The sequence below is a fragment of the Podarcis pityusensis genome (assembly GCF_964106645.2).
Source record: "Podarcis pityusensis genome assembly, chromosome: 6".
In the NCBI taxonomy this organism is placed as follows: domain Eukaryota; kingdom Metazoa; phylum Chordata; class Lepidosauria; order Squamata; family Lacertidae; genus Podarcis; species Podarcis pityusensis.
Genome location: NC_138030.1, coordinates 849501 through 869276, shown reverse-complemented (window position 1 = coordinate 869276; position 19776 = coordinate 849501). Strand labels below are relative to the sequence as shown.

At 52.3% G+C, this 19776-nt stretch overlaps 1 protein-coding gene across 1 annotated transcript in view; it reads right to left on the bottom strand.

The window, feature by feature from the left end:
• Window positions 1-17463, bottom strand: part of LOC308480213 (uncharacterized protein) — a 29217-nt gene extending 11754 nt beyond the window's left edge. Inside the window, exon 1 of the mRNA XM_081011662.1 lies at window positions 17154-17463. Coding sequence (XP_080867788.1) covers window positions 17154-17238 — 85 coding nt within the window. The 5' untranslated portion in view covers window positions 17239-17463. The remainder of the gene's footprint in view (window positions 1-17153) is intronic.
• Between the last annotated feature and the right edge of the window lie 2313 nt (window positions 17464-19776).

Below are 19776 nucleotides of genomic sequence, written 5' to 3'. Positions count from 1 at the left end.
GCACCCTACGATTAGAAAAGTTTCTACTACTTGTTGTTGTTGTTTAGTCGTGTCCGACTCTTCGTGACCCCATGGACCAGAGCACGCCAGGCACTCCTGTCTTCCACTGCCTCCCGCAGTTTGGTCAAACTCATGCTGGTAGCTTCGAGAACACTGTCCCACCATCTCGTCCTCTGTCGTCCCCTTCTCCTTGTGCCCTCCATCTTTCCCAACATCAGGGTCTTTTCCAGGGAGTCTTCTCTTCTCATGAGGTGGCCAAAGTCTTGGAGTCTCAGCTTCAGGATCTGTCCTTCCAGTGAGCACTCAGGGCTGATTTCCTTCAGAATGGAGAGTATTGCTCTTCTGCCCAGATCCCGTTTGGCCATTTTGAGAAGAGGACGCTGGACTGGACGGCCATTGGCTAGATCCAGCAGGTGCTTCTTAAATTCTTTTTGATTGGCTGTCATGGGGAAATTATCTGAACCAGGAGCCAGCTGGAGCCACACACTCAAATCCGCTTGGCTTCTGTCCCAGCCCAACCCAGGAGAGGAGGGGGAGAGGGTGGAAGGAGGAGGATATATGGCTGCCGATCTGAGCCCTGAGCACCATTCAGAGCTGTCTCCCAGCGTGAGATCCATCAGGTTCTGCTTCTTCTTTGCGATGGGTCCCTCGCTCATCCTCTGGGCTCTGCTGCCAATTGTGCCTGCCCAGTGTGAGCGGGCAGGTCTGCTATGTATGTTTGGGGGTTGCTTGGAGGGGTGAAGGGCTAGAGTGACCCTTGGGGTCCCTTCCCATTCGACAATTTTAAGAACTGGGAATGCCTGGCATTGGGGAGTCTGTTTAGGGTGGGTGATATTGAGAAAGGTGTCCAGGGAGAGAGGAAGCCCTGCTGGAAGATATCTGGCTCACTGGACTGGCAACGGCAACGGTTTCTGAGGACCCCCTTAAAAAAAAAAAACACAGATGGGGACATCAGAGAAGCTTCCAGCCCCTCTGCTAAGGTTCCTTAAACTAAGGGCTCATCCAGACTACCTTTTGTGCTGTGTTTCTGGGCACAGGACCATGTTTTAAAGTGCTGGGTCCAAGCCCTTCTTTCCCCACCCACCCACCTTACCCTGGAACTTTTCTTTCAAAAACCCGCTCTTTACCACTGTATCAGAGCAAACAGCAATCCACGGGAAACCCAAATTGCTGTTTGTTACAATTCAGCATTAAAGAGCGGGTTTTAAGCAAGGAAAGCAGCTCAAGAGGGGCGAAGCATTCAGACACTGACTCTTATAATACAGACCTGTGCCTATAAAGTGTGGGGCAAAGTGTGGGTGCACCCTAAGAGAAATTTGGGGAAAGGGGTTGGGAAGCAGGAATAGGTATTTGTGTAGGAGGGTTGAGGGCAGAATCTTGAGCTGAATGTGTATTCACTAAGTAGTACCTTAGAAGCATAGAATTGTAGGGCTTGGAGGCACCCCCAAGGGTCTAGTCCCACCCCCTGCAATGCAGGAATCTCCAAGATATGCCCCCCACCCCTGTTTAAAGACCTCCAAGCAAGGGGAGTCAGCCACCTTCCTGAGGTTTGTTTATGCTAGATCTAGGCCATGTCGGAGCACATATTGCATAAATCTATGCTGTTCTTCCCCTAGGTACGTTTTCCAGATCCCACCCCCCAACCAAAGGAAAAGGAGTCAGAACTTCTGAGAGGGAGAACTCAGGTTTATTCAGCTGAATAAAAGAGAGAGAAACAGACTCCTGACTTCCAAGTCGGTAGTCTGTGAAGGTACAGAAGAAAATCACAGTATTTTATACCTCAGAGTGCATTCATTCCAGAGATACAGTGTTGAACAAAGGAGAATTTGCCACGTTATCGTTTCTGCAATGCCATCTCTGCCTGCCAAACCCTGTTCTGCTAGCCGGTCCTGCGAGCTCCATCCTCGATTTTGGGGGCTTACATGGAGCCTGGATTGCAGACCCTCTCTGACTGCCCTTGAGAAATGGACAAGCAATGAGTACAAAAGCAAATTAAGTGCGGTGAATTAATTCTAATAGGCATAAATGATTAATACTTCTGATTTTTGCAACACAGAGGAAGGTGAAAGTGCCTAAGGTGGTTCAGCCTGCTGAGAGGGAGAAGCTGACTGCAGCACCCTCTGGCTCCCAAAGAAGTCTGCCTCTATGTGTTTCCTTGTCACGTCTTGTGGAGGGAAGTGGAGGTTCAGGATGCCAAGCAATGGATCACACAGCCATTGATACGCTAAATGTGGCATTGTTTGGGTTTGGGAGTAGTTAGAATGTGAGATCGCATCTTCCAAATCAGGAGAAAGCAAGACGTAGCAGCTGATGTCAGACCCTTCAGAGAAAAACACCAATGGCTCACTGATGCCCAGAGCCTGTCCTTTCAGCAGCACAATGGTGCCTAGAAAACATTTGGGCCAGAGGTTGGGGGAGGGCTTCCGTACTAGGGCACCCAGCCCCCTCATCAGCTCTAAGGGGGAGGGCGCAGAAAAGAGGGGGCTACTTTTGTTTTCGTAAAACAGCATCTTTTCTTTTCTTTCTTTGTCAATTTATTTAATCATTTTTTCAATAAAAACAACAACCGCAAAAGACACATACAACAAAAACCATAATAACACTAATAACGCAATTTGACAATTCAGATTTGAATACACTGATATACCTATGACTATAGCTTTTTAACAATATTTCCCCACCTCTCTCTCTCTTCCCCCTACTTCCCACCACTATCCGCCTTATCGCTTAAATATTCCTTCCAGATTTCCTCATATTTATCCATTCTTAATTTGTGTTGACATGCAATTTGTTCGTATGTAGCTAATCTGTCCATATTATCAATCCATGTGCTCCATGGAATCTTTTTGCAGCTCTTCCAATTCATCAAAACACCTTTTTTTTTTTGCTTCTAATATAGCACGGTACACCCATTTTTAAACAGCATGTTTTCTTAGCGAAATAAAAAAAAATCCTCCCAGTAGCGCCTTAGAGACCAACTAAGTTTGTTCTTGGTATGAGCTTTCGTCTGCATGCCCACTTCTTCAGACACACTGAGACAGAAGTCACCAGACCCTTATATATAGTGGGAGGGTGGGGAGGGGTCTTACTCTGAAGGGGGGTGGGAATGGGTAATCGGTTTACCACACCTATCCTTTGCTTCACAACTGCATCTTTCTTCCTTTCATTCCTCCTCCTCTCTTTGTTCTCGCCTTTGCCCGTCTCCCCTCTTTCCCTTCCTCTGGGCTCAAAAAAATCAGCTGCTCTCTCTCTACCTGTGATAATAAAATTTAAGGTCATATATATATATATAAAATGTTCATAAATGTACCAACTAAGCACTGACATAGATCAGCAGAGGAAGACCGACTTGAAACCATTTTGACTCCCAAACTGACCAAATGTTTTCCCTGCAAGGAGGGAGGGGGTCAGGGAGCCTTCCTGTTGTCTCAGGAATTGGAAAATCACCATCTCAAAGAAATGGCCAGACTACCAGGAAAGGCAATCAGATAAGGCATTATCAGATAACCTGACAGACAGGAAAAGCAACAACATTCAAATTTCTGTTGTAGACCACCTTTTCTGTGATGTAGGTATGATGTTTGTGGGGGATGGTCTTGGGTTACACCCCTTCTGTGACGCATGTATGATGTTTCTGGGGGTCGTCTTGGACTCCAAGGAGGGCAATTTAAAATGTCTATATAAGGGCAGGCACACCTTTGTTCTGGGTTCCTCCTCCCTCCTGCGTGTGGTGAGTGAGCACCCTGTTGCAACAGATCAATAAAGATCAGGCTTATGAGCTGCTTTGCTTCTCAATATTCTCTGGTTGGCCTCTGTTATTTTCTCCTACCGATAGAGAACCTACAAAGGACTCTATGCAGGCTCTTGGATACCCCATAAGGGAAAAGGGCAGATTTTGTTGACAACATACCTAATCAGACACCTGGTCACGTGATGCCCCACCTTCAAGTCTTCTCCTGCCTTCCGGTCCTGTCCCGGATCCAGCCCCACCCAAGTGTCCTGTTTTTCCGGGGACAGGCCCAGAATTACAAAAATCATCCAGCTTCGGATTTGATCCTGGAATGTTCCTTATTTCCCCCTCCAGCACCAAACATGGGGAGGAAGATGAGGCGCCGAGGCCCCGCCCTGCCAAGTCAAGGAAATGTCTACCATGAGGCACATCAGAACAAAGCTTATATAGCGTACTTCTACACAGCACACAAGTAGTCATGAAACATGAAAACATCCTTCTATATCCATCGAGAAAGGTTGCAGGTCATGGGATGTCAACATACATAGCTCCGTTGGGGTTGATTTGGTCTCAACTATTGACATTCCAATCCCATTTTTTCTTCCCTGTTCGCAAAACATGTCCAAGAGCTTCCAGGAGAGGCGCTGGATTAACACCCCGGTGCTAACTCAAAGCAGACATAGCAAAACATTCTGGCTGACCATTTGCACCACTTTCAAGCTCAGACAGGAGATGTGCAATACAGCCTAGGAGGGAGGCAGGAGAGTCACAAAATGCAGGGAATCATTCATGGATGCATTCTCTCCAAAGGTTAAATGCAATTGATACTGGGACAGTTAGGACTGTCAGGAGCTCATCCTACACTCAAATAGGACCCTGGTAGAGACACATGCCCAATTGGCATGTTCTCTCCCTCCTGCTCCTTCATTCAGGAGCTTCGTTAGCTTTCTTCAGCCAGAACATCACAGCAACCAATGCCAACAGACACCGGCACACTGAGGAGCACACGGCTGCCTGTGCCCCAGCTAAGCAGTTTTACTGAACCCGGACTCAGTTACAGTGCCCCCGCCCCCCAGCTATATGGTGCTCTGATGCTCTTCCTGCTCATGTACAAGCCAGATAAGCATCGAGGCTCCCTCTGCTGGGGGCCAGGATGCCTTCTGAGGCATCAGAGCTGTTCAGCTGGGGGGCAGGAGGTCTCTTCCACCCACCAGCTAAGCAGTTCAGCAAAGCCTTGATGCTCCTCGGCTTGGGCTGGGCCATGAATCTCAGAAGAAGGAGCCGAGATAAATTCTAGAACTGTAGAGTTGGAAGGGGCCACAAGGATCATGGAGTCCAACCCCTTGCAGCCCAAGAATATTTTGCCTAACATGGGTCACATGCTCTACCGACTGAGCTATCCCCATCTCTCTGCTGATATGTCATGATTTTGAAAAGAAAAGAAAGTATCACCCAGCTAAATCATCAGAAGGTGAGCTGTTGTGCTGATCATAGTGGAAATTTGCTTAGCTATTCCCCCAATTTGACTTTCAAGATGAGACATGAATCCGAAACTCATAAGGCAAAGTTCACTGAAAACCCTGCCCACAAGCAGTGGGAGACTCTTCTAAACTTGATAGGGGTTGAAAGACGTTAGAAGTGCTTTTTGGTTAAAAAGTAGAGAGCAAGGGAAAGGAATCCCCAAGGCAGAACAGAGCAAGACTATGACATCCCGTTATCAGGACACTAGATGTCTGTTGGTGCAGCTTAGAGTAGCATTCCCTTTCTCCCTGCTGCAAGATGATTCAATCAGATTAGAGAACTGGGCCCAAATGAATCTCAACAGGGACCAATGCCAGGTTCTGCACTTAGGCAAGAAGAAACAGGTGCACGAATATAAGAAGGGGGACACCTGGCTTGCAAGCAGTACATGTGAAAAGGATGCAGTGGTCTTGGTGGACCACAAGCTTAGCATGAGTCCACAGTGTGACGCAGCAGCAAAAAAAGCCAATGCTATTCTAGGCTACATCAGTAGAAGTATAGTGTCCAGATCAAGGGAAGTAAAAGTACCACTCTATTCTACCAAGTTGATGTGAAGCCTTACAGAAAGCATGAAATGCAGGCATCCAGAAGGACTGTCATGTATGGAAGTGAGAGCTGGACCATAAAGAAGACTGATCGCCGAAGAATGGATGCTTTTGAATTCTGGTGCTGGAGGAGACTCTTGAGAGTCCCATGGACTGCAAGAAGATCAAACCTCTCCATTCTGAAGGAAATCAGCCCTGAGTGCTCACTGGAAGGACAGATCCTGAAGCTGAGGCTCCAATACTTTGGCCACAATACGTTGACAGCTATGCTTAGGCAACTATAGGAAGTTGAGGACCTTCAGTCCTCAGAACCTCCTCATTGGGGCAAGACCTACTGTGGATGCTCAGGTTGAGAACGTGATCCGTACGGGATGCACCTTCACAACCCGCAGCGTTCACAACCCTCGTCTGCATGTCTGTGCATGCGCGGGTTGCGATTCAGCTCTTCTGCGCATGCGCAAAGCACAATTTAGGACTTCTGCACATGCGCGACCGCCAAAACCCAGAATTAACCCATTCCAGTACTTCTGGGTTTCGGCGGTCCGTAACCTGAAAAAGCGCAACCTGAAGCGGCTGTAACCCGAGGTATGACTGTATTGGGAAGATGTGCTCCCTAGGCCTGGCCTTCTGAGTCGTTTGCTTCTTTGAATAAAGAGTTAAATTCACGGACACTGTGACTTATTCCTGACCTGCTCCAGGCACCCACCCCGACATCACCTGTGATGGCCTGGGAATCCGATTCAGAGGCTGAACCGGAGGAATCCCAGCCTGCACAGGAGTCCCTGCCTCCAGGGCCGGCTGAGCAGGGGCAGGGCCTTGATTCTGAAGCGCCTGCACCTGTGCCGGATCCTCAGGAGCAGGCACCAGGTGAATCCACTCTGGCTCCGGAGGCAATTGAGGACACATTGCCTACAGGTGCGCCTCTCCCAGCCCTGTCAGGGGAAAGTGAGTCTCCCCCTGGGTCCAGTAACCCACCAGCCTCTCCTGAGCTGCAGAGGCTCAGGGCAGAGAGGCGGAGGGAACTGGTTTCTCCCAGGAGGAGTGCTCGCCTTAAGGCCAGGAGAGGTGGGTCACCTGGGGGCCGGGACCGCCCCTGGCCTCAGAGAAGATAAAGGCCAGTCAGCCCGGTCCCAGGTTGCAGGAGCAACGTCGTTGAAGAGCTGTTTCAGCCAGCACCCAGTCCTGTTCCCCCAGAGTTCCTGTCCTTGCCCAGCTCCTCGCTGTGGACCCCGCTTCGCCCGTGGAGGACTGTCTGCCGACCCTTGACTCAGGTCCTGGACCTCGCCCCATGGTAACCTCCCCCCTGGACCAGCACAGTTTGCTCCCGCCACACCCGCACTCCCCCTTCGTTGGGGTGCATTTGGGAAGAGCCAGAGGCCATGGCTGACCAGGCAGCTGCGCTGGTGGCATTGGCCCAGGAGAACCAGGCCTTGACCCACACCCTTCAGCAGCTAAGCGATGTGGTTACAGCGCTTCAGCAGCGGTTGGACACCCTACCAGCTCCTGGGGCCGACGCCCCAGCTCCAGGCAAGTATCCAGTGGCCTTGCCAGAGAAATTTGATGGGGACCTGGATGTTCCTCGCCCAGGCCAAGTTGTATATTCAGGGGCGAGCCCGGAACTTCCCTGACGACCGCACCAAGGTGCACTTCTTGATCAGTTTGTTAAAGGACCAGGCGGCCAAGTGGGCTTTGCCACTGCTTCAGCAAGACTCTCCTTTGCTAACAGACTATGCGGGGTTTTGTAACCACTTAGAGACTGCGTTTGGCAACCCTCTGAAGGAGAGCCAAGCCAATCGGGCGATTCGCCGGTTGAGACAGGACAAGTCCACAGCCACCGCCTACACCACAGAATTCCGGCTGTTGGCGCAGGACTTGTCTTGGAATGACGCTGCACTTCGGGACCAGTATCTTGAGGGACTGTCGGATGAGATACTGGATCAGTTGGCCACAATGGATCATCCCACCACACTGGAGGCCCTCATTCAGCGGAGCCTGCAGATAGACGAGCGGTTGGAGGACCATCGCCAGGCCCGGGACCGCCAGCACTCCTGGCTCCTGGCTCCAGTCGTTCCCAGCAGGTCCACGGCCACAGCTGAGTTGCTGGACGAGCTAACTCAGCTTGGGGCTGTGCGACCTCGCCTCTCCCCCTCAGAGAAGACGCAGCATCGGGAGGGGAACCTGTGTCTGTACTGCGGTGGGAGTGGACATTACGCCCGGTCCTGTCCCGAGAAGATGCCAGCCGCAGGGAAACCGCCAACCTCGGTAGCCAAAGGGCCTGGCAACCTGGGGTCCCAAACCATGCAAGAGGGGCCCACACCAGTGGAATTGCGACATCTCATGGTTCCAGTGTGTCTTTACCCTCCAGGTGGGCTCTGGATTCTTACCCACGCTCTGGTAGATTCGGGGGCAACCCGCTCCTATATGGACACTGCCTTTGCTGCTCATCATCAGGTGCCACTTCAGAACAAGCTAGAACCGGTACAGGTGGAGGCAAGTGATGAACGGCTCTTGCGTTCGGGTGGCGTCACTCGGGAGACCCAGCCCTTGGTCTTGTGTCTCCAGCAGCACCGGGAGATGCGAACTTTGGACATTGCCTCCATGCCCCGGTTCCCCCTGGTGCTCGGGATGGACTGGCTGGAGGTTTACAATGTTCAGATTGACTGGGTCAATCGGACTGTGCATTTCCCAGACCCATGTTCCCATGCTCGGTCCGAGATGCTAGCATCAACGCTCCCCACTGAGTACCGGGACTACCAAGACTTGGAACGGGGGCAGACCAGCTGCCACCGCATCGGTCTTTTGACTGCGGAATAGACCTCCAGCCCAGAGCACCCCTGCCGGTGAGTCGCTTATACTCTCTTACGGAGCCAGAGCGCGAAGCGTTGCAGGACTTCCTGCGCAAGAACCTGGAGCGTGGTTTCACTTCTACCTTGCCTACCGCTGCGCCAGTGCTCTTCGTTAAGAAGAAATGTGGGGAGCTTCGCCTTTGCCATGATTACCGGGCCCTGAACAAAATTACCATCCCAGACCGGTACCCCTTGCCCCTTATTTCGGAGTTGCTGGAGCGGGTGCAAGGGGCGCAGGTGTTCACCAAGCTAGACCTCCGGGGGGGCGCCTACAATTTAATTTGGATCCAAGCCGGGGATGAGTGGAAGACTGCATTTGGGACCCGGTATGGGCAGTTCGAATACCTGGTTATGCCCTTTGGATTGTGCAACGTGCCTGCGGTGTTCCAACGGTACATCAACCATGTGTTCCAGGACTTGCTAGACAAGTACGTGGTGGTGTACTTGGATGACATTCTGGTTTTCTCCCGTGACCCGGCTCGCCACAAGGGTCATATCTGGACCATGCTGCAGCGTTTGCGGGAGCACCGCCTGTATGTGAAGCTCAGCAAGTGTGAGTTCCATCAGCAGTCAGTGGACTTCCTGGGTCACCGACTCTCTCCAGATGGGGTGCAGATGGATCCTGGGAAGGTGGCAGCGGTTCAGGAGTGGGTGGCACCTCGGAACCTCAAGGACCTACAGCGATTCCTGGGGTTCGCCAACTATTACCGGACCTTCATTGCAGATTATGCTCATCGTACCACCCCGTTGACCCGGCTACTGCGCCCCAAGATGCCATTTTCCTGGGACAAGGAGGCGGAGGAGGCATTTCAGGGGTTGAAAGCCTGTTTCCAGAGAGCACCGATCTTGCAACGTCCTGATCCCTCTCGACCTTTTGTGGTAGAGACTGACGCCTCCAGCACAGCTCTCGGTGCCGTCTTGTCCCAGCAGCGTGGACCTGATGCGCCACTGTTACCCTGCGCCTTCTATTCCCGCCAGCTCCTTCCGGCGGAGCGTAACTATACCGTGTGGGAGTGGGAACTACTGGCCATCAAAGTGGCCTTTGAGGTCTGGCGCCACCATCTTGAGGGGGTATGACACCCAGTGGAGGTGAGAACCGACCACCGGAACCTGGAGTACCTCCAGACCACCCGCAAGCTGAACCAAAGGCAGATCCAGTGGGCGTTGTTCTTTTCCCGGTTCCAGTTCCGGATCCGCTACATCCCTAGCTCCCAAAACCAGAAGGCGGATGCCCTGTCCCGGAAACCTGAAGACATCGCAGACACAGTACAGCAAGCAGTACCAACCATGATCCTACCACCGGCTGCGTTCCTGGCCACTCAGGAGGCTGAGCCACTGCAGGCCTGGGTGCGGGAACAGCAGCAGGTCAACGCTTGGGCCCAGGAACGACTTCAGGAACTGGCCAAAGGGTCATGCCCCCAGTATCCGGGGCTGGTCTTGCATCAGGGCCTTCTGCTGTACCACGGTCGTCTGTACATCCCGCCAGGGCCACTGCGGGCTGAGGTTCTCCGGATGACCCATGATGCCCCAGCAGCGGGACACTTTGGGCGGTATCGGACCACCCATCTGGTAAGCCGCGAGTTTTGGTGGCCCCGCCTGAAGGCTGACGTGGCTCGCTACATCGCTGGTTGTGACGTCTGCTGGTGGGCCAAGGGCCCTACCGGGTGACCCCCCCGGCCTACTTCAGCTGTTGCCAGTCCCACCACGTCCTTGGCACACGGTTTCGCTGGACTTTGTAGTGGACTCACCCCCGTCTCGTGGCTGTACCTGCCTCCTAGTTTTCTCCGTCCATTTCACTAAGATGGTGCACTGTGCCCCCCGCCCATCCATACCCACAGCTAAGGAAACCACTCAGCTGTACCTTCAGCATGTCTTCCGCCTGCATGGCCTACCTGACCGTGTGGTGTCCGACCGGGGTGTTCCGTTCACATCCCGGTTCTGGCTAGCATTGCACCAGACCCTCGGGACAGAGGTCTGTCTATCATCAGGCTACCACCCACAGACCGATGGCCAGACGGAACGGGCGAACGCGGTGCTGGAGCAGTACCTCCAGTGTTACTGCAGCTACCAACAGGATGACTGGGTCAACCACCTCGCATTGGTGGAGCTTGCCTACAACAACACGGTGAACGCGTCCACCCAGCAGACCCCGTTCCAGGCCAGTTACGGTTATCATCCACGGCTGTTCCCAGATGTGCTGCCAGCATCCGCGGTCCCTGCTGTGACGGAGTGGCTTCAGGAGCTCCAGTCGCAGCAACAGCTATTGATGGAGCAGCTGCACCAGGCCAAGGAGGCATACAAGGCCCAGGCTGACCGCCACCACCAGGTGGGGCCGGTACTCCACATCGGTGACCTGGTCTGGCTCTCCACTCGCCACCTCCACCCCTCTCGACCTTCATGGAAGCTGGACGTCAGTTTCACCGGCCCGTTTCCCATCGTGGACCAGGTCTCACCTGTGGCATTCCGTCTCCGGTTGCCCACAACCCTGAAGGTTCACCCGGTATTCCACAGGTCCCTTCTGAGTCCGGTGGCCCCGCCCGATGAGTTCCACCCAAACCGTCCCCGACCGTAGCCAGTTTTGGATCAGGGGGAGCCTGAGTACGAGGTGGAACGCATTCTGGACTCCCGATACCGCAGGGGAAAGCTGCAGCATCTCATAGACTGGAATGGACCTGAGGACCGTTCCTGGGAACCAGCAGCCAACGTCCACGCACCTGCCTGCCTCCGAGATTTCCATGCGGTGTACCCCAGCAAGCCGGTCCAGACCCTTGGTTGAGGGGGGGCCTGGGAGGGGGGATGGTGTGATGGCCTGGGAATCCAATTCAGAGGCTGAACCGGAGGAATCCCAGCCTGCACAGGAGTCCCCACCTCCAGGGCCAACTGAGCTGGGGCAGGGCCTTGATTCTGAAGCACCTGCACCTGTGCTGGATCCTCAGGAGCAGGCACCAGGTGAATCCACTCTGGCTCCGGAGGCGATTGAGGACACATTGCCTACAGGTGCACCTCTCCCAGCCCTGTCAGGGGGAAGTGAGTCTCCCCCTGGGTCCAGTAACCCACCGGCCTTTCCTGAGCTGCAGAGGCTCAGGGCAGAGAGGCGGAGGGAACTGGTTTCTCCCAGGAGGAGTGCTCACCTTAAGGCCAGGAGAGGCAGGTCACCTGGGGGCCGGGGCCGCCCCTGGCCTCAGAGAAGATAAAGGCCAGTCAGCCCGGTCCCAGGTTGCGGGACCAACGTCGTTGAAGAGCTGTTTCGGCCAGCACCCAGTCCTGTTCCCCCAGAGTTCCTGTCCTTGCCAAGCTCCTCGCTGTGGACCCCGCTTCGCCCGTGGAGGACTGTCTGCCGACCCTTGACTCAGGTCCTGGACCTCGCCCCACGGTAACCTCCCCCCTGGACCAGCACATCACCTTTCCCACTCCCTGCACTCCTGCCGCATGTAGCCAAGATTGCAGGCGCAACGTAGGTGGCATGGTTTGAATGTCCGAGGTGCCACACCCCACCCTCGGCCACAACATGACACCCGCATGACATTTCCCCCTCTCCGCATTCGGGCCTTGACTTGCATCTCACACGCACCAATGCCTTCAGCTAGAAAAGTTGGAACGATGCACTAATTCAGTTAGACAATGATGGCCTGATTCTGGCAACAAAGCACCCAGAGTGCTGCCAACTTAGTTGAAAGGTATTCATCAGATTCATCAGATAAAACAGCAACATCCGCATCTGAAACTGCAAGGCAAATTCCACTTGGCTATCAAGATCTCTGCTCGTCACAACATCTAACTGTCGCATCTGGCGATGGGCACAAGGGAGGCGGGCAGAGGCCCAACTGGGAGCCACGCCAACGGTGTCACCCCAGGGGAAGACGGGCACTGGGTGGGTCTTCCCAAAACTTCTCTTTTCCTAACTTTCTTATTAGTATTTAAACTCTCACGAATTAGAGACTTCCGGGGGAGGCGCCTCCGGTAATGGCAGAATTCCTCTGATCGGGAGGAATCTGCTCCGTGGGAATCTGGGTCTGGCCACCACGGCGAAGGTGGAGACCCGTTAAAATCACAGGCGGGAGAAGCCTGTGAACGTGGGATTCGGCGGGCACCTTTTGCGCCTCCCCCACTCGCGGCGAACCCCGGGTTTTGGGGCTCCGGAGCGACGTGGGGTGAGCGGCACGGTGCATCAAATCGTCTGCTTCTTCCATGGAGCGAAGCCACATAGCTGTTGCCGGAGAGCACTGACCTTTTCCTGTGGACAATTTGACTTTAAAGTAATTACCCGTGAGTAGAGCTGAAATGGAAGAATTGGATTTCTAAAAGTTTAATTTGGTATCGTAACGGGGAGGTTCAAAACAGGAAGTCCGCCTTCCCTGCCCACCTTGCAGTTCGAAAGCACGTCATAGTGCAAGTAGATAAAAAGTTACTTCTCCAGCGGGAAGGTAAACGGCGTTTCCGTGCGCTGCTCTGGTTCGCCAGAAGCGTCTTAGTCATGCTGGCCACAAAGAGAATTTACAACTCCTTCAGGCACCTATATAAGAAGAGCAAGCAAAAGATACCATCACCAAATTTGAAAAAGGATGGATTTATGGCTCCATGTTTTAAACTCTGCAACCACAACACCACAATTATGCCACAGGGATAAAGCACTCACTGCAACTGAAATGCCTTCTGGCTACATGGTCAGACGTCAGCCTAACAGTCATTCTAAACCCAAATAACAATCCATCTATAATGCATTCTTACGAATTTAAGAAATCAATCAGAAGAGTTTTACATCTGTTCTTGCTAAAAGGTAAGATACAAGCATTCCAATATTCATACACCAAGACCAAACTGGTGCTATAAAAAATAAAAATCCATCGACTTCAAACAGATCTTTTTTAAAATAAAAACGAAAACAGCAGATTGCCTAGAAATGAGTAAAAACAAACCAATTCAACAATCCAGCCGTTTGTCTTGCTTTGAAACTGGAGAAAGCTTTTCCCTGAGTACATTGAAGTTTGTTCAGAAAGGCCATTCAAGAACTAAAACGTGGATTGGGCTTCTTTGTAAAGTCCTGAAGTCTTAAATCTATCCATCCAGTCCAGGGTGGCCCATCAAGGTACATAATACATTTTATTTTTTAAGTGTCCGAACCCAAAGAGTACTCATTAATGGTTTCTCGTCATCCTGGAAAAAGTGAGAAGCTGCAGGGTTCTGTCCTGGGCCCGTTGTTGTTTAAACGTCTTTATAAATGACTTGGATGAAGGAATTGAGGAGATGCTCATCCAATTTGCAGATGACACCAAACTGAGAGGGGTAGCTAATGCTGCAGAAGACAGAATCAGAATTCAATATTGCCTTAACAGATTGGAGAACTGGGTGCAAGCTAACAGAATGCTTTTCAACAGGCAGAAATGTCAGGTTCTGCACTTAGGCAGGAAGAACCAGATGCACAAAGATAGGATGGGGGACCCCTGACTTACTAGCAGTACATGTGAAAAGGATCCAGGGGTCTCGGTGGACTACAAGCTGAACATGAGTCCACAGTGTGATGCAGCAGGAGAAAAAGCTAATGCTATTCTAGGCTGCACCAACAGAAGTCTAGAGTCCAGATCATGGGAAGAAGTCATAGTCCCGCTCTCTTCTGCCTTGGTCAGACCACACCTGGAATACTGTGCCTAATTCTGGGCACCACAATTTAAGAAGGATGTTGACAAGCTGGAATGGGTACAGAGGAGGCCAACCAAGACAATCACTGGTCTGGAAACCAAGCCTGATGAGGAACGGTTGAAGGAGCTGGGTATGTTTAGTTTGAAAAAGAGGAGACGGAGAGGAAATATGATGACCATCTTCAAATATCTTAAAGGCTGTTCACATGGAAGATGGAGGAAGCTTGTTTTCTCCTGCTCCAGGATAAAACTTTCTCCAGAAGAACTTTCTGACAGTAAGGGCTGTTTGACAGTGGAACAGACTCCCTCTGTGGTGGACTCTCCTTTGTTGGCAATTTTTAAGTGGAGGCCAAATGGTCATCTGTCATGGATGCCTAAACTGAGGTTCTTGCATGGATTAGATGACCCTTGGACCACATCCAACTCTACCATTCCATGGTTCTGTGATTCTATAAGGGCTGCTTACTGGTTCCTGTTGCTGGACCAATGGCTACCACGCACAACATTTATGCTTTGTCTCCACAGTTAGAGGCAGCAATGTTTCAGAAACCAGGGGCTGGAAAGCACAGCAGGGGAGGGTATTGCTCTTCTGCCCATATCCTGGTTGGCCACTTTGAGAAGAGGATGCTGGACCATTGGCTAGATCCAGCAGGTGCCTCTTGTGTTATTTTTGATTGATTATCACGGGGAAATTATCTGGACCAGGAGCCAGCTGCACCCACACACTCAAATCCGCTTGGCTTCTGTCCCAGCCCAACCCAGGAGAGGAGGGGGAGGGAGGAGGGGGGAGGATATATGGCTGCCGATCTGAGCCCTGAGCACCATTCAGAGCTGCCTCCCAGCATGAAGTCCATCAGGTTCTCCTTCTTCTTCGCAATGGGTCCCTCGCTCATCCTCTGGGCTCTGCTGCCATCCATACTATGTAAGTTTGGGGATTGCTTGGAGGGGCAAAGACTCAGGAAGGCATGGAGTCGGGGAGTCAGGGTATTTATGCCCTGCCTTCTTCACGGACGGGATTCTAAGTAGACACCCCTGCCCTGAGCTGCTGCTGTGCAGCTGGCTCCAGCTGGTGGACCTCAGGGCTCCGGCAAAAACCAAACTAGCCCCTGCAAATCTCAACCCATCTCTGAGCAGAGGAAGGTGGAGGGTGCTGCAGTTGGTGGTGGAAGGACCTCTGAAGGAAGCTTTTAATGACTGGTGTTTTAATGTATTTTTAATCTCCTGTTGGAAGGCACCCAGAGTGGCTGGGGAAGCCCAGCCAGATAGGCAGGGTATAAGTAATAAATGATTATGATTTGATGCTGATGGTAGTGAAGACATCAGCACCAAGCAGTTGGACACCATCATGAGGGTGCTGGGCTAGGTGCCCATCAAAGAGGAGCGGGATGCCATCATAGAGGAGTGAGGAGGAACTGCATCACTGGGGGGGCAGGTGGTGGAGCATATGGGCATGGCCAGGATTTCAGGGGGGCAGGACTTTTGTTAGGGGGGCAGAACCGAGCTACCTGCAACTTGTTTGGTCAGTTTGCTGAGTATTTTTATTTATTTACTTGATTTGTGGCTACGCCCTGGTGGAGGAGGAAGGGAGGCGTGGGCAGGGGGCTGGAGAGCGCGACCCTCACCCTGGACTGGATTCCTCCTTGCAGGCAATGGAGCCAACGGCTTTGCAGGACGCTTGCAGCAGGGGATACGACGGCAGATTCGACAAGCCAATGAGGAGGCGAAGGTGGAGGAAGCTGGCTCTGTAAAGGACAGGTGAGGCTAGGACATGTCCACCACATATGGAGGAAATTCCCCTCCTTCTCCTTACACTTCCAACAATTTTTATCTTGTGGGGCTGAACTATCTTTTGGAAAAAACCACCACCACCCCACCGACTCTCCCCTCCCTTCTCCACAGCATCGAACGAGCCTGGTGGCTGCTTACCTGTGCCTTGCGAGCGGCAGGGGCTGGCGGCAGTGGCGGTGGAGGGATGATGAGTGGCGCAAAGGGGCTGGCTCCGGAGAAGGGCTGCGTAAAATGGCACTCAGCCATCCGCGGCTCAACAAAGCCCAGCCCCCTTCCTCCTCTAGGCAGGTCAGGGAGAAGCCAGGAGGAGGGAGGGAGGAGCCGTCGCCGTGGCAGTGTGGATGGGGGAAAATGACAAAGCCTGAATGATCAGAATCCCCACGCCGATCACCACAGCGATTCCCGGACCGTCCGCGGGCTGGATCCAGAAGGCAATTGGGCCAGATCCAGCCCCTGGGCCTTAGCTTGCCGACCCACGTTCTATGCCGATAGCCTTGATAGGACCCTCTTTGCAAGCTTCTTAGGACAGCTGGGCTCTGTCTGGCGCTCTCGAGGAGCGTGCGTTAGACCTAGAGAGTTCACAAACCAGAAAGCGGGGGTCGTCTTTTGCAGTCCCTTCCTGCAATGATACAAAGCAGAACTTTGGCTTCCCCCAAGCATCCAGGCTGGGGCACCTTAGAGAAGGGGTCGGCAAGGTTTGCCTCGCCTGGGCTGGTTCACTCCAGCGGAGATCTCTCTGTGGGCCAGATTGTCAGCGAGTGTGAGCGCACGCATGCATGATTTCCTGTGTCTGCGCATGCATAGGCGCGATTTTCGGCACCGCAGCAGCGAGTCCCCACACCGTGCTGCGCTGGTTTATTGCAGTGCGCGGGGACTCGCCGAACAAGCAGCTCAGTTCGGGGGTGGCTCGGGGGCCGGTTAAACGACCCCCGTGGACCACAGGTTGCTGACCCCTTCCTTAGAGCCGAGATTCCCCCTCCCATCCGCTCCCCACACATCAGCCCATCTCAGAGGCGGCCCTCCTACCCAGAGTCCCAAACAGAGAATGATCTGTTGTTGCCCCGCAAGCCGCCTCTCCTGCACTTACCTGGTTCCGCTCCATCCCCTCTTCCACCTGGCTTTCTGTTGTTGCTGCTGCTGGAGGTTTCCTTTGGAGCTGCGTTTGTCTCCATGCTTGCGTTTTATTCTTTACCTTTCAGGCTGTTGCCTGAGGAGCAGACCAGGAACACTTCCAATAAGCAAACAGGCAATTATGGGGAGGAACTGGCCCAGGAGGAACAGTGCAAGGGGGAGGGTTGAAAATCCCCAAGCTTGAATGTGGAGATCAGAAAACGCACAGCGCGCCTTGTTGGGGAAGCCAGCGCCTTGTCACAGAAACCACGTCCCCACAGCCAGTGCTTTCTCTGAGACGGTGCGTGCCGGTGTGCCGTATCGCCACCTCTCTTGCCTGACCCCCGCTCCCTCCCCCCGCATCCCCGCCCCTTTGCCGCTTCCTTCGCTGCCGCGCTGAAGGCACCGCTTTGGCTGCCTGTCACCGGGCAACTTCCAGGAAGGCACTTTGTTGCTGTTGTTTATCGTTTAGTCGTGTCCAGCTCTTCGTGACCCCCTGGACCAGAGCACGCCAGGCCCTCCTGTCTTCCGCTGCCTCCCGCAGTTTGGTCCAACTCATGCTAGTAGCTTCGAGAACACTGTCCCACCATCTCGTCCTCTGCCGTCCCCTTCTCCTTGTGCCCTCCATCTTTCCCAACATCAGGGTCTTTTCCATGGAATCTTCTCTTCTCATGAAGTCTTGGAGCCTCAGCTTCAGGATCTCTCCTTCCAGTGAGCACTCAGGGCAGATTTCCTTCAGAATGGAGAGGTTTGATCTTCTTGCAGTCCATGCAACTCTCAAGAGGCTGTGCCTGCAGCCGTGGGAAGCGGCAGCAGTGGGGGCAGTGGCAAAGTGGGAGGGGTGGGAGGGACGGAGAGGGTGGGAAGGTGGGCAAGCAGCTGGGGTGGACATGGTGCCTACGGGCACCTAATTTTTCTTGGAAAAAACCACAGCTGCTCCCAGTGGGGTGACCTGGCTTTGATCAGGCGACAGTGATGTGTTTAAGTTGGGAGGAGCTGAGTGCTGCCCACCTCAACACTTTCCTCCCCCCACTCCGAAACAGGGCTCATTATGTCTACCTGGTTCCAGTTACAGATGGGTAGCCGTGTTGGTCTGCCATAGTCGAAATAAAAAAATTCCTTCCTGTAGCACCTTAAAGACCAACTAAGTTAGTTCTTGGTATAAGCTTTCGTGTGCATGCACACTTCTTCAGATACACTGAAACAGAAGTTACCAGATCCTTCTATATATTGAGAAGGTGGGGAGGGGTATTACTTAGAAGGGTGGTGGGAATCGGAGATTGGCAGATAGCTGAGATGAGCCTGTTGACGACTCTTAACGACTGTAATAGGTCTTACAGGAAAAGGCAAGGGGTGAGAAGGTGAGAAATGGCTTAGTCATGTATAATGAGATAAGAATCCGATGTCTCTGTTCAGACCAGGTTTCTCCATTGTTTTAAGTTTGGTAATGAGTTGTAATTCAGCAGCTTCTCTTTCCAGTCTATTTCTGAAATTCCTTTGTGGTAAAACAGCTACTTTGAGATCTTGTATAGAATGTCCTGGGAGATTGAAGTGTTCTCCTACTGGTTTCTCTGTTTTGTGATTCTTGATGTCAGATTTATGTCCGTTTATTCTTTGGCGTAAGGTTTGGCCTGTTTGTCCAATATAGAGAGCTGAAGGACACTGTTGGCATTTGATGGCATACACAATGTTAGACGATGAGCAATTAAATACCATCCCGAGATGGTATGTGTGATGTTGTTGGGGCCAGTAATGGTGTTGTCCGGGTGTATGTGGCAGCAAAGTTGGCATCTGGGTTTATTGCAGGCTCTGGTGCCAGTGTCCGTGTTAAGTCTGGTTGTAGTATTATTGTGGGTTAGGAGTTGTTTAAGATTGGGTGGCTGTCTGTAGGCAATGAAAGGTCTTCCTCCCAGAGCTTGAGAAAGAGAACTGTCATTGTCCAGGAGAGGTTGTAGATCTCTGATGATGCGTTGAACTGTTTTAACTTGGGAGCTGTATGTGATGACTAGTGGTGTTCTGTTATTTTCTTTTTTGGGTCTGTCTTGCAGCAAGTTCTCTCTGGGTATCAGTCTGGCTCTGTTGATCTGTTGTCTAACTTCATCTGCTGGGTATTTTAGTTCTGAGAAGGTTTGCTGTAGATCTCTTAGGTGAGAGTCTCTGTCTGTAGAATTGGAACAGATGCGGCTGTAACGTAGTGCCTGGCTATATACAATGGGCTGTTTGGTATGTTTGGGATGGTAGCTAGAGGCATGTAGATATGTTTGTCGGTCAGTTCGTTTACGGTATAAGGTGGTGTCTATGCGTCCATCCTGTATTTTTATAGTAGTGTCCAAAAAATGTATTTCTTGCATAGATTGATTCATTGTAAGGTTGATTGTGGGGTGAAAATCATTGAATTTCTGGTGAAAGGTGTCCAGGGTCTGTTGACCATGTGTCCAGATGATAAAAATATCGTCAATGTATCGTAGGTACAAGAGAGGTTTGAGTGGGTAGGAGTTTAGGAAACGTTGTTCTAAATCTGCCATGAAGATGTTGGCATACTGTGGGGCCATGCGGGTGCCCATTGCTGTGCCGCTGATGTGAAGGAACAGGTCATCACC